At 41.7% G+C, this 12,740-nt stretch overlaps 1 protein-coding gene across 1 annotated transcript in view; it reads left to right on the forward strand.

Annotated features, from left to right (window-relative positions):
* SYT16 (synaptotagmin 16) overlaps positions 1-12,223 on the forward strand; it is a 39,663-nt gene extending 27,440 nt beyond the window's left edge. Inside the window, exon 5 of the mRNA XM_005149617.3 lies at positions 11,702-12,223. Within this exon, the coding sequence (XP_005149674.2) occupies positions 11,702-12,015 (314 nt within the window). The 3' untranslated portion in view covers positions 12,016-12,223. The remainder of the gene's footprint in view (positions 1-11,701) is intronic.
* Positions 12,224-12,740: the final 517 nt, after the last annotated feature.

Genomic DNA, 12,740 nt, shown 5'->3' on the forward strand with positions numbered 1-12,740 from the left:
ATCAGCTAATGGCTATGTGAAATAACATTTTCTTGTTTGTCCATGTGTTTGCTTTCTGTGATGTGCTTGCCTGCCTGTCACAGGTAGTAACCTTTGACAGCCACTTGCCTTCATTGGATTTGACACAGTATCTCCAACTTGCAAAAAGCTAAGGTTGCTTTTGCAAGATGCTGTGCATTTTGGGTCAGAGCTAACAGAATATTTATGTAATATTTCAGTATATGGATGTGCAGACTTAAGTTTCCACTAAACTATACTTAAGTATATTACAGAAATAATCTGTCATTAGTCCCTTGAGAATTAAGGGCAAGTCTATGCAGCAGTAAAAGACCATGACCCCAGCCTGTACAGTCTTTGCAAGTCCTGCATTAGCTGTGGCAACATAGGTGTCCATGTGAGTTAAAGATATGGTCTTGTTTGCAAGAACATGTTTTACTAGAAGGTTTCAAGTTGACACCTTTTTAGTAATTAAAAGCAAAGGCAGACTAAGGCAAATGTCTTAGTACATGCTGTAGCAAGCAAGCTCACCTGTGTTTATATATGCTGCAGTGGAGATACATCCTAAAGTTTTATTCTCAGAAATGAAATTCAAGTAGTCCAAATACAGCTCCAGGTTAATTCATTACAATTTTTTTCTGGCATGTTTTCATGTCTACCTGTGGTATTGGAGTTTTGTTCCTTAGCTGCCTGAAGATGTGCATTGTGCAGCACTTCTGTTCTTAAATCAGGCCCTGCACAAGTTGTCTTGTGTCTGGCTTGGTCAGGCATATGTAGTGCCCACTCTTTTCCCATAAATTGAATGTCTTCGCTATATAGAACTCAAATAATTGCCTTCCAGCTTCCTAATTGCAATATTATGTCTAAATTATTCACAGGTTTTGGTATTCTTCTAACAGATGTCTTTCTGGGCGCATGTTGTGTAGCTCCATGTGATACAGTAAGCTGAGCAGCCCTATAACTTGTCTATAAATGCTGGCGAGTTGTGTCTGTCCTGGGCCTCCGGTTGGATAGTGTTTGGCAGGTTAGCCATGTGTGTACATGTTAGTTTTCAGCGTGGGAAAGTTTAGCTGCCTTGATTAGACATCCCATTCAGCTTCTTAGCTGGTGGGTGTACCGAAGTGCAGTAGTTCGGTTGGCAGCAACTTTAAACCTGAGAAGCATTCTGTGTTGATGAGAGGAGAACAGGAGCAGCTTATGGGAAAATGATACATATCTTGAGGGACTTTTTGATTTAGATTCTGCCTGAATTTTCCATGTTTGTGTTTGCAGGAATTCAGATAAGCCTAGTCTAATTAGTTTAATAAACTGGACAATAACTTCTGTCAGACATCCAAACTAATAGTCCTGGCATTGCTTCATAACAGTTCTCCAGTCTTCACTGTTAAGGTTATATTGAGCTGTTTCTTTACATCCTTTCTGTATCCAGGTCAACTTCAGCATTGTCAGACCAGTATCTTGTAGCATTAAATCAGTTTATAGGTAAAACACAGAAATTCATAAATGATTACAGGTGAATTCTGAACCTATCACAACCTGCTTCTTTTATTCCAAGTCACATTGTTGCTTCTGCATTGAACATTATTCTTCTGCTCCTATGAAGTTCCCTATAGTGTGATGAGAAAAGGAAAACCCGGTGAAGCAGAAACTGAAAGAAGTTAGAAAGAAGAAAACCAGCCCTTGTCTCAGATGCTTGAGTAGCATTTCACTGATAAGTCGTGCAGGCACTGCAGAGGAGTGCTGTGAGGTCCGATCGTTACTGTCTGAAACATGCTGGTGGCTGAATGAGATGCTCAATAAGTGCTTCTCTGGGTGAAAACTAAAACTGCTATCTCCCTTTCTGGAGGGTGAGCAAATAGCCTCTGTGTTTTCTCAAATATATCCTATCTGCAGTTCTGTTGTTTGAGGCTCAGAGGGAGTGATTTATTTCTTGAAATTGTTGTGGGGATTTCAAATATAACAGTGCTTCAGGACACTGAAATATCAAGCACAGACTGCTGTTCAGGGCAGCCATTTATGGTACGACTGAAAGAAGTCAACGGGCAGAATCCATCTCCATTCCTAGCCCTGCATGTACAGAGCCTGTACAGTACCCATATGTGGTCCTCTTGCAGCCCAGTGTCTAGTATTGGCTGCTGCTGACAACTGCAGCTATGGGGAATGTCACGAGAGTCATGCACAACAGCAGATTCTCCAGGTGTGCTGTTTGCCCACCTTGACCTTCTCATCTGATACCTGCAGTCCTGCATAGGTGAGCTCAGAATCTCCTACATTGTGTGTGCTCATTGCTTGGCATCCTTGCACAGGGATTTCACTGTGTACAGAAGGATCTGGACTGGAGCATTGGTGATTCTAGGTGTTAAAGACAGCAGAGGCTAAACCAGATGGTTTTCTAGAGAAGAACAGGAAGATTGTGCACATCTCAGTTTTTCCTGGGTGTATCTTCTCCTTCACTTAAACCTTTAAACTGAGTAAGGTAAACATCAAAGTCATGGGTGATTATATGAGTAATAACTGGGTTAGAAAACAGGTGGACAACTTGGAGACTTATATCTTGTAGGCAGTGTCTTCTCTTCAGGTCACATATGTGGAATTTAAGGACAGTTTGGTCAAAGATAAGTGTCCAGGTATTGTTTTGGGAACACGCTGAGCTATAGGCCTGGGTCTACAATCTCTGATCACACAAATAGATCCATTATCACTCAGAGCACTTAAGAGCACTCAAGAGTATGGCTGCAGCATTGGACTGTAAATTATTAGTGTGTGCCAAAAAGCCTTATGCAGAAAAACATCTACGGTTTTGTCAGGTGTGGACACTCTTTGTATTTTAGTCCTAATGGCTTGTATGCTGTGCACCTCATTCTCTTTGGTTCTTGTAAATATCATTAACTTATGCTAACATTATGCAGAGGTTCATATTTTGGTCTGTGTTATTGTGTCTTCTTAGAACAAAACACAGTGTGTTAGTTTGAAGGATGTTCATTATTATAAAAGTAACAAGCGAAACCTATACCACTGGCAGACATATCTTAAAAAAATTCATAACCAGTTACATGCTATGTGCATGGTACCTTGAATCCATAGTGATAGACCAGGAATCATTTGTGCTAGTCAATGTATAAACATGCAACAGAGTGATGGTCTCTGTTCACATGATGTTCAACCTTCATCACAGAATCCCAGAATCCCAAGGGTAGGAAGGGACCTCAAAAGATCATCTGGTCCAACCCCCCTGCAAGAGCAGGGTAACCTAGAGTACATCACACAGGAACTTGTCCAGGCAGGCCTTGAATATCTCCAACGTAGGAGACTCCACAACCCCCCTGGGCAACCTGTTCCAGTGCTCTGTGACTTTCACAGTAAAGAAGTTCTTCCTGATGTTCACATGGAACCTCCTATGCTCCAGTTTACACCCATTGCCCCTTGTCCTATCACTGGATATCACTGAAAAAAACCTAGCTCCATCATTCTGACACCCACTCTTTACATATTTGTAAACATTGATGAGGTCACCCCTCAGTCTTCTCTTCATCAGCTGATTTGCTGGGTGCAGTTCTCTCTCTTCTAATCCATCCTTAATTCTTTCCCCTTCTGCGTTTCTTTTATGGTTTACATCTGTGTGTAATGCAATTTGAGAAGGACTATTGTGAAGATATTCCCTTGCCTAAGGAAAGTCTTCCAAGTTTTTCAGCAGCTGCAGAATTAATCACACATAATTATTACATCCATACATGATCATTATTATACCAGCAGCATATTAACCCCATTAAACAAATATAATAGCATTAATGCTGGAGAAGACAGGAGGGAGAGAACAAGCTATCAGGATTTCTATTTAGAACAGGATAAATTCTTGGCATAAAGCCTTGTCTGAAAACAAACATCTGAGCCACATACAACAATGCTGAGGAGTACAGAAGATGCTTCCTTAGAAAAACTAGGATCCTGATTGCTCTGGTATCAGAGTGGTTGAAACCCGTTAGTGGATTTTATTTTATGAACTTGTTTATGAGAGAAGAAAAGTTACTATATCTATTTCATTCCTGGATAACCGAGGCACAGGTTAAGTTTTTTAATTACTCCAAATCAGACCAGGAAGCTGGGAAAAAAACCCCAAAACTAAACAAAAGAAAAAAAAACCCAAACAACAAAAACAACAACAAAAAACAAGCAAACCCAAACAAACCAAACCCCTGCTTTTAACCTGCATATCTAGAGCTGAACAGGGAACTTGCATGGGCTTCTAAAGATTTCCAATTCATGCTTCCATCTTATCAGTAATAGAAGGGGGATCTGTACCAAAGCAAGCTGGGATGTATTCAGTCCTCCAAAGATCTTGGTTAACAGAGCAATAGAGGTGTTGGACAGCTACTTGCTGCCAAGTACTTGCCGGTTCCTTACAGTAAGTTTGTACAAGACCAATTGTCCTACATCTTTTTGTTGCATTCTTGAATATAGCTTGAATAAATTTATTATAAGATCAGCTAAGAAAGTTTTGCTCAGGCTATTAAAGATGAAGGCAGATACAAGGAGCTCCAGAAAGATGTCTTTGTAATGAGCAGCTGGGTAGTAAGGTGGAAGATGAAGTATGGATGAATGTACGATATTGCATGGGGGAAGGTGTGAAATACAAACTTAATCTGGATGGACTTGGAGCTACTTGGGAGTAATATATTTATTATACTTATAATAAATATGTCCAGGAAAATCAAGCATGAGCAGTAGTAATGAAAACATATCCCAAACAAATTAAAGGTTAGAAATACACACAGGACAAAATGAATAATTGGTATTTGACTGTAAATATACAGTCACCAGTGTAATAAATACTGTGTACAGTTTTGGCTCTCTTTATTAAAATAGAATACAGCAGAATTAGAAAGACCTGTATTAGAGACAATCACAGGTATGGGAGCAGCTGCAGCAAGCTGCAGCTGAACAGACTGTGCCTCCCATCATGCTATGACAAAAGGAGAAAAAGGAATATTTCACAAAGGTCTATGCAATCATAAGTGTCATTGAGAAAGTGAATTGGCAACAGTTACTTGTTGTATTTCCTGTTACAAAACCAAAGGATCACGAAATGAAGCAAGGAGGTAGCAGGTCCTGAAGAGGGGACAGCTCTTCAATGTTATTGAATTCCTCACTAAAGAACATTGTGGATGCTTAAGTCCGGTACAACACAGGACAAGGTCACAGAGAAAACTTCACTGATGACCAACATATACAAAAGCACTGCCTCTGACTTGACTCACAAATGGCTGGAGGCTGGGAGGGTATTTGGGAGAGAATCAGCATATGCTGTATTTGCCATATTTCAATGGACTTAATAAGGCATTTGGTATTGGGTACTGTTGGGTGGATGGACTGGCTTGGTACAGCTCTTCCCATCACACGTGAGACCTGGGACTGATCAGGCTCAGAAAAACAAGTCACAGAATAATGGATTTTCAAGAAGATATTGTGAGATTTTTGTGGGGGATATCCCATGATAATTGGATGTCCAATGATAGCATGTAGTTATCCAGTAATGTTTTCAATAGTTTTATATTTCTAAAAGGTCTATGAAAAGTATCATATGTGTTACACTTGCTGGGTATAAAAATGAAGATATTTCTGAATCAAAGGAGTGCATTTGAAGTAGAATGTGTGGTGATGCCTCCCCCAGGCTCACAGCTGTGGACAAGGAAAAAAAATTCTTTTTTCTTTCCCCTCCCAAAACAAGCTGCACCTCCTCAGGGTTGGAGAGTGTAGGGAGGTGGTAAGCTGGCTCTCCAGTCCAACTCGTGTGCCAGGTGAGAGCTGGCACTGTAAAAAGGAGTGGACATGGAGTTCACCAAGGAACTGAGCTCGGAGGCTCTCTGGAAGCAGCTTTCTTTCCTGAGACACCTGGGCATTGCTTCCAGACAGCCCTGGTCTGCTCCTCTTTAGCCTGTCTCTTTGCATGAAACAAGTCCATGCTGTCAATTTCCTCCCCTAGGCCTGTCCTGGGTTCATCTATAGCAGCTATTTTTCTCTTCCTAGTAGCTGGTGCAGTGCTGTGTTTTTGGATTTAGTCTGAGAACAGCGCTGTTAGCACACCATTGTTTTAGTAGTTGCTAAGTAATGTTTACTCTGATCAAGGACTTTTCAGTCTCATGCTCTGTCAGTGACGAGGGGCACAAGAAGCCAGGAGGAAGCAGAGACAGAGCACCTGACCTGAACTAGCCAAAGGGGTATTCCATACCACAGCATGTCATGTCCAGTATATAAACTGGGGGGGAGTCACCCAGACAGCCCAGGTCACTGCTTGGGTTATGCTGGGTATCGGTTAGCAGGTGGTGAGCAGTTATATTGCGCATTGCATGTGTTTATTGTTTTCCTTTTCCCCTCTTAGATTTATATTCTCTTCCCTTGTTATTTCCCTTATCATTATTACTGGTGGTAGCAGCAGTGGTTTGTGTTATACCTTAGTTACTGGACTGTTCTTATCTCAACACATGGGAATTACATGGGACTGGAGGAGAAGAGGGCAGGAGTGAGCAAATGGCTGAATGGTTCTGAGTTACCAGCTGGGCTTAAACCACAACAAGGCCTAACAGTGCTTCCAGAGAGTAGAGCACTCATTTCTGCTGCACTCTAAATTAAAGGCACTGCTGGTCAGTTCTCTAATGACTCGTGTTTTGAAGGTTGCCTGATCCCAGCTTTTTCCTTGTGTGAAAGCGGCCAGCCACAGGAGAGGGGACCTGAGCAGCAGAGACTTGGTGTACTAAGGGAAGACAAGTTGTCTCCTCAGCAACTTAACAAGCAGCTCTGAGCTCTTGTACAATTTATAGAATAGGCCATAACCTGCCTCTGGCCTCATGCAGATACTCACCATGTGGGGCTGGGAACAAAAGCTTGGGTCTAATTCTCCTCCCTGCTCTTTCTCCAATCCAGTTATAATGAGCTAGGTTCAGAGTATTTCTGCTCACTGTTGGTTTAATTGAGAGGTAAAGCCATGCCTGGTGGAGAAATGGTCTTCTGGGTCTCAGAGACCTCGTGTTGAGCTGTTCTGTACAGATAGCACAGAAGCAAGCTCTGGGGCTGCTTTGCCATGCAATACTACCATTTATCATGTAGGCTAGGAGCGTGGGCATGCCAGCTGGGTGAAATTAAGCTCTAGGCCCAAGGCTTTATTTTACTGTGGCTGCTATTAGTCTGGATTGCAGCATGCTGACATGGTTATACTGCTTTTGGAAATGAGCTAGCTTGCCTGGTGTGCGGGTGGGAAAGTCTGTACGGCACTGTTTTGTACTCTGCAATCCACAGACCTAAAGGGTCAGGAGTCTTTGGTTGTTTATTTCCTTTCTAAATATAAATTCAAGCAGGTTGTTAGATGCTTTTGTACTTGCAGTGTTCTTGTTCATGGCTTAGTTTTATTAATAATGGTGGAACTTAGGGTAAATGAAAACAGAATGAACATTACGGTCCCTGCTTGAAAAACGTGAACATATAAATTATAGTTGATTATTCCCCTGAGTTGTCATTTTCAGTTAGCTCCCTTAGAAGGATGATGACAGAAATGGGTCATTAGAAGAATCACAGATAAAGTGATTGGCTTTGCAGATGAGCTCTCAAGAGGTGTTTTATGGTTAGGGCAGTATTGATGGAGACAGAGCAGTCTGCACAAGGAGAGGTTTGGCCAAACCTCTGGAGTAAGATTATGCAGCGCCAGCCCAAAATGTGTCTGGCTTCTTGCAGCCTTCCTTGATTCAGTGCTTTTCACTCTGGTATTAAATGCAGAGGTGTTGATATTTTATGTATGCGGTAACATTGTTCAATCCACTCATACCAGAGATGAAAAATTAGTTTAAAGATGAGCTGTAGAAAGAACTTCTGTTTCAAAGCCTATATGGAAAGGAGAGCCTGATGGATGCAGTGCTAAAATAGGTCTTGGCAAAATTAGATGTTGTTCTCGCTTCTTCACAGGCTTCTGTGTAACTGTGGGCAAGCTGCAGTCTCAGGCTCACAGATATTAAGAGGTCTCACTCTCCTTCATGTCAGGGGGATAGGTGCCTAAATAGAAGGTGAGCACTTAGGCATTTTAAAGAATGTCAAGCCTTAATCTCTCTTCTTTTGTGCTTGACAGAGGTGGCCTGAGAGTAAATACACTGAAGAGCAAAGAGTGCTGAGATACCACAGTAATGAGGCCATTATTGAATCTGAGCATGTCATTAGGTGGAAAACGTTTGCCTTCATAATGAATGGATGCTCTTGCACATACATTCCTCAGTAAATTTTCAAGTTCATCCTTGCTGTAGTTCCACAAATTTCACTGTGTATCTGGGGATGATTTTTCTTTGACAAAGCCAAATGGAAGGGAGAACCAGACTGACCCATAAGGAGAACTATGAAGTGTTTCCTAATGAGACACCTAAAAGATGCTGCAAAGAGCACAATGGAATAAGGGCAAACCACAGTCTTAAAATGTAGTTAGTGGAGCAGAATATCAGCTCAGCCTCATATGTACCAGCTCTGCAAAGCAAATTTTAAATGCTAAATAAATTATTCACACCTACTCTTTTCTGTTCAGGCAAGCCTGATTTTTTTGGCGGGTAAATTACATCCAATGGAATAAATTTGAGAAGAGTTAGCAATCTGTTTTAGTTGTCACTTACACTGGTTTTGTGCCTGTGTTTACATGGGCATGAAAAGGGCTCATGGTATTGTCTTTGCCCTGAGCATAGTCTCCTCCCTGCCTTCATGTTCTTGCCTGATCCAGAGGATACATGCACAATCCTCATCTACCTTGATACCATATAGAAAGGGCATTGGTGCAGAATTATGTAGTGGATCTGATGTGTATTAAAGAAAAAGCCCAATTTTATGACTTTGATCTCTGTTGGATACAAGTCACCAGTCATGTGATGCTTGTTTTTCTTTGAAGCCAGCTATATTACTCCTCACTTGCAAAAGTGGAGGCATCAGTCAAAGGTTTGGCATCCTAGAGTTTCCAATTGCAAGAAACTCACCCATTCATTGCCTGGAAAATTAACTGGGACATCCTGAAACAGCATCCTATGAAGTATTTTAGCTGTGGTACTTGATTTAGTGTTAAAACTTATATCATCTGTAATGGTAGCATTGTCTACTAGATCGCTGCTGAATTGTGCCTTGTGCTTCTTCTGGTGGTATTGATTATAAATTGGTTGACTCCTCTGGGGAGCACTCAATTGAATGTGCCTGCAGTTAGGTGTGATGAATCTCACCTGAGCTGCTGCCAATACTGGCAGCAGTCAGAAGGAACTGAGAGGAAAATCTAGATTTCAGTCCTCTTCCTGTCTTCTCAGAAAAAGAGACACAAGCATGTGTGGGTGCCCTTTCCCTCAAGTAGCATGGGAAGGTAAGCTAAAACGTACTTCATCTGCTGTTGGTTATATTGCACATTGCCATAGCCAGATAGGAGAGCAGTGACAGTGTTTGTAGCAGTCCTCAGCTGGGGAAACCCTCCCAGGAGCTGCCAAGAGATCAAAAAGCAGGACCTTTCCAGTGCTGCTGCATGCCCCCAGTCTGTCCTTGTTGACCCAGTCCTACCATGATCCCACTCAAATGCCCTCACACTCAGCAAAGCACTTCTCAGAGGGTAGTGGGGAAATCAGTTTAACACCAAGTAACAATCAGTATAACACCAAGGACACATCTAGAAAAAAAATTGAGTTATTGGTCCAGGAGCAAACAGAGATAGTCTCTCACCTCCATAAATTCCTAGGTCTCAGCACCTACCTCTTTTTTGTGTCAGCAGAAACAAGCGTCTTCAGCTTTCTGCTTTCTGCCTATAAATGGGATTGGTCTGGAAAATGCACAGAAATTACATGAAAATGGAAGCTTCCAATTTGAAAGAAAGAAAAAAACCTAAAATTCAAACTGGGAATTGTACTAATTAGCTGTTTGTTTGTATTTAAGAATCAACCTGGTGGAGATTTTTCATTATTTTGAAATCCCCTCCTTACAAAAAAAGAAGAATATTAAGACATTTAAAAGACCCATAAAACCCCTACTCCCCACTTTATTTCCAGCGAGTTCCTCACAGCCTCAGACCAGCAGCCAGGACTTTCATAGGAGGAGCAGTGAGTGTTGCAGTTTGTCAGTGAAAAGCAAGTGACATCCCTACAAGCTCTGCAAGAGACTGTGTCTGGTAGTTTGCTTGCGTTGTTTCACATTGAGTCAAGCTAGAACAGACTCCTCTCTTGGGCTTTGTGTTTCTGATGTGTGCGAAGTCGTTATAGTTTTCAGCCCCTCAGCACCACCAACATTGAATATTACTGTGGGAATTAATTCACCTCTAGGTATAGCAGTTCTTTTCTTCCCAGAAACAATCAGGAAAACATTTCAGGTCAGAGCTCTGCTTTTCTGTCTAACGGGTAGGTCTTTGTTATCTACTTCATCTCCAGGGTTACGCTGGGAGACAGGTTAGCACCCCCAGCTAATGACTGGACTGAACTTTCCCCCGCAGTAACTAGATAGCTGTACAGCTGTGCAGGCTCACAATTTGCTCCTTGATTGTCAGTCTCCTGACAGCTTTTTCAGTAAAACAGTTTGAGAGGAGTGGAAAGCCCTGCTTTGGAGACACAGAAGTGTTTTCACACCTGAAGTGTAATTTCACACCTTGTGTTGCTCAGTAGATAAGTGCGTAAAATATCACATCAGAAGGGAACAGAAGACGATAGAAATGCCATAGACGGAGGCTTGTTATTTATTTCTTATCTTCAGCATACTCTGAAATAAGCTTCACTTGCAGAGAATCTCAAGCACAGATCACAAAGGGGTTAGGAGGGGACTTTTCTTGACAAGTAATCTGTTACCATCACGTGCAGAGCGAGGTGAAAACTTACACTGAGCTGGGTCTGTAGAGCATTGGAACAACAGAGCTCAGCCTGAGACCAAGGTATTAGTGATCATGTAACAGAGGTAAATTAATTAATACAGGAGCAACAAGAGTTTTAAGGGTGGATTTATAGGAACACTGACCTGAACCATCCCTCTTCTGTATCTACTAAGCCTTTTTATTCCTTGTATTGACTTTAAACAGTGAATAAAACTGACCTTGAGTCCACCAAAATAGTTTAAACAATTACATCATTATACTTTCCTTCAAAATCAGGACAAATGAAAATTTGGAAAAAGCCTAGAAACTGTCATGTGAGATCAAATAATTTCACAATGCATGCAGGTTTCCTTTCCATCTCTTTCAGGACCCTTTTTGTTTGCTGTATTAGATAAAGGTCATAGAGGCATTCTTCCAAAGGAGAGGGGTGGATAGGCAAGTGAAACCAAGGCAAGCCCTGGTAAGACAGCCCCAATGAAACTTGACTGTGAGGGAGAAGGGTGAAGGTAGAGACTCATTATTTGATGGGGAGAATCCATAGAGATTGCTGATAGTTTCTGTTAGTCTTAGACAGGTTAGCTAGTCTTGGGAGCCAGATTTCCTCCTCTTTTCAAGAAAGTAGGTCTGAAACATGCATCAGTTTCATCCTTTTTCTCCTCAGCTGAATATGAGGAAATCCAATCCTGCTGTTTCTCATCTCAAGGATTTTCTAATGACAGCAGTCCAGCCCTCATCTATTATTCACTGTAGACAAAGCTACTATACCTGGAGGTTTTGGGGGTGTTTTTTTGATTGCTTGGGGCTTTCATTTATTCTGCCGTCTGTGCCTAACATACTATTTCCTCTTTTTTGTCCTAGATACTTATGGAAAGCTCTGCCTGCGCAACTCTGTGGGTCAGGAGATGTCTCACTGCAAAACCTCCATCCGTCGAGGACAGCCCAACCCTGTCTACAAAGAAACTTTCATCTTCCAGGTTGCTCTCTTCCAGCTCTCTGATGTCACACTAATGATCTCCATATACAACAGACGCAGCATGAAGCGTAAAGAGATGATTGGATGGATTTCTATGGGTCAGAACAGCAGTGGAGAGGAAGAACAAAGTCATTGGCAAGAAATGAAGGAATCGAAGGGGACACAGGTCTGCAGGTGGCACATGCTGCTGGAGTCCTAGTGGTTACCAGGACAGCCTGTGGGTCTTGATGTGATGAGCTGTCTTTCCTTGTTCTCAGTCAGCAGCAAAAAGCTGTGCCATGGCAAGCACAGTGCTCTGACAGGTCACTTGCGCTTTAACCTGACTTCAGTATCAGCAGTCACAGGTATTAAAGATGGCAAGGCCTGGGAAGCAAGTTTAGTTCTTGTCTTTCCAGGTTGTCCTGCCTATTGTACATCCAAATAATTAATCCTGGGGAGAAGCAGTGGGAATACCTACAAAATCCTTTCCTTGGTCATTGTCTCACTCATTTTGTCACAGGTTTGATCCTCACAGGACAATTTTGATGCTATTTCCTTCTGGAGTAAACTTTCTCTTCCGTTCCTCCCTTATTTATATTAGTGAAGTTTGCAGATATTCTTGACATGCAGATAGCTCACAGAGAGGCTAACCTGCATGCAGATCACATTCTCTCCCTTTGTATTATGGTGTTTCTAAGTCCTAGAAATAAGCATTTTGTACTACTGTAAACTGAATGGTATATTTTCCAGGCAGCATGGGAAAACACACTTGAATTTTTTGTCAACTTTCAAGTGCCTAGATATTACTACTGTTTTTCTGTACTAAAAACTGTTATTAGCACTAAGGACTATCAGTATTTTTAATTAAGCATCCTGTGCACTTGTTAGCCTGCATTGCCATGGGTTTGCATGAGAGATACCTAATATAAATTTTATATTGCAGTT

Source organism: Melopsittacus undulatus, chromosome 4, assembly GCF_012275295.1.
Source record: "Melopsittacus undulatus isolate bMelUnd1 chromosome 4, bMelUnd1.mat.Z, whole genome shotgun sequence".
NCBI classification, from domain to species: domain Eukaryota; kingdom Metazoa; phylum Chordata; class Aves; order Psittaciformes; family Psittaculidae; genus Melopsittacus; species Melopsittacus undulatus.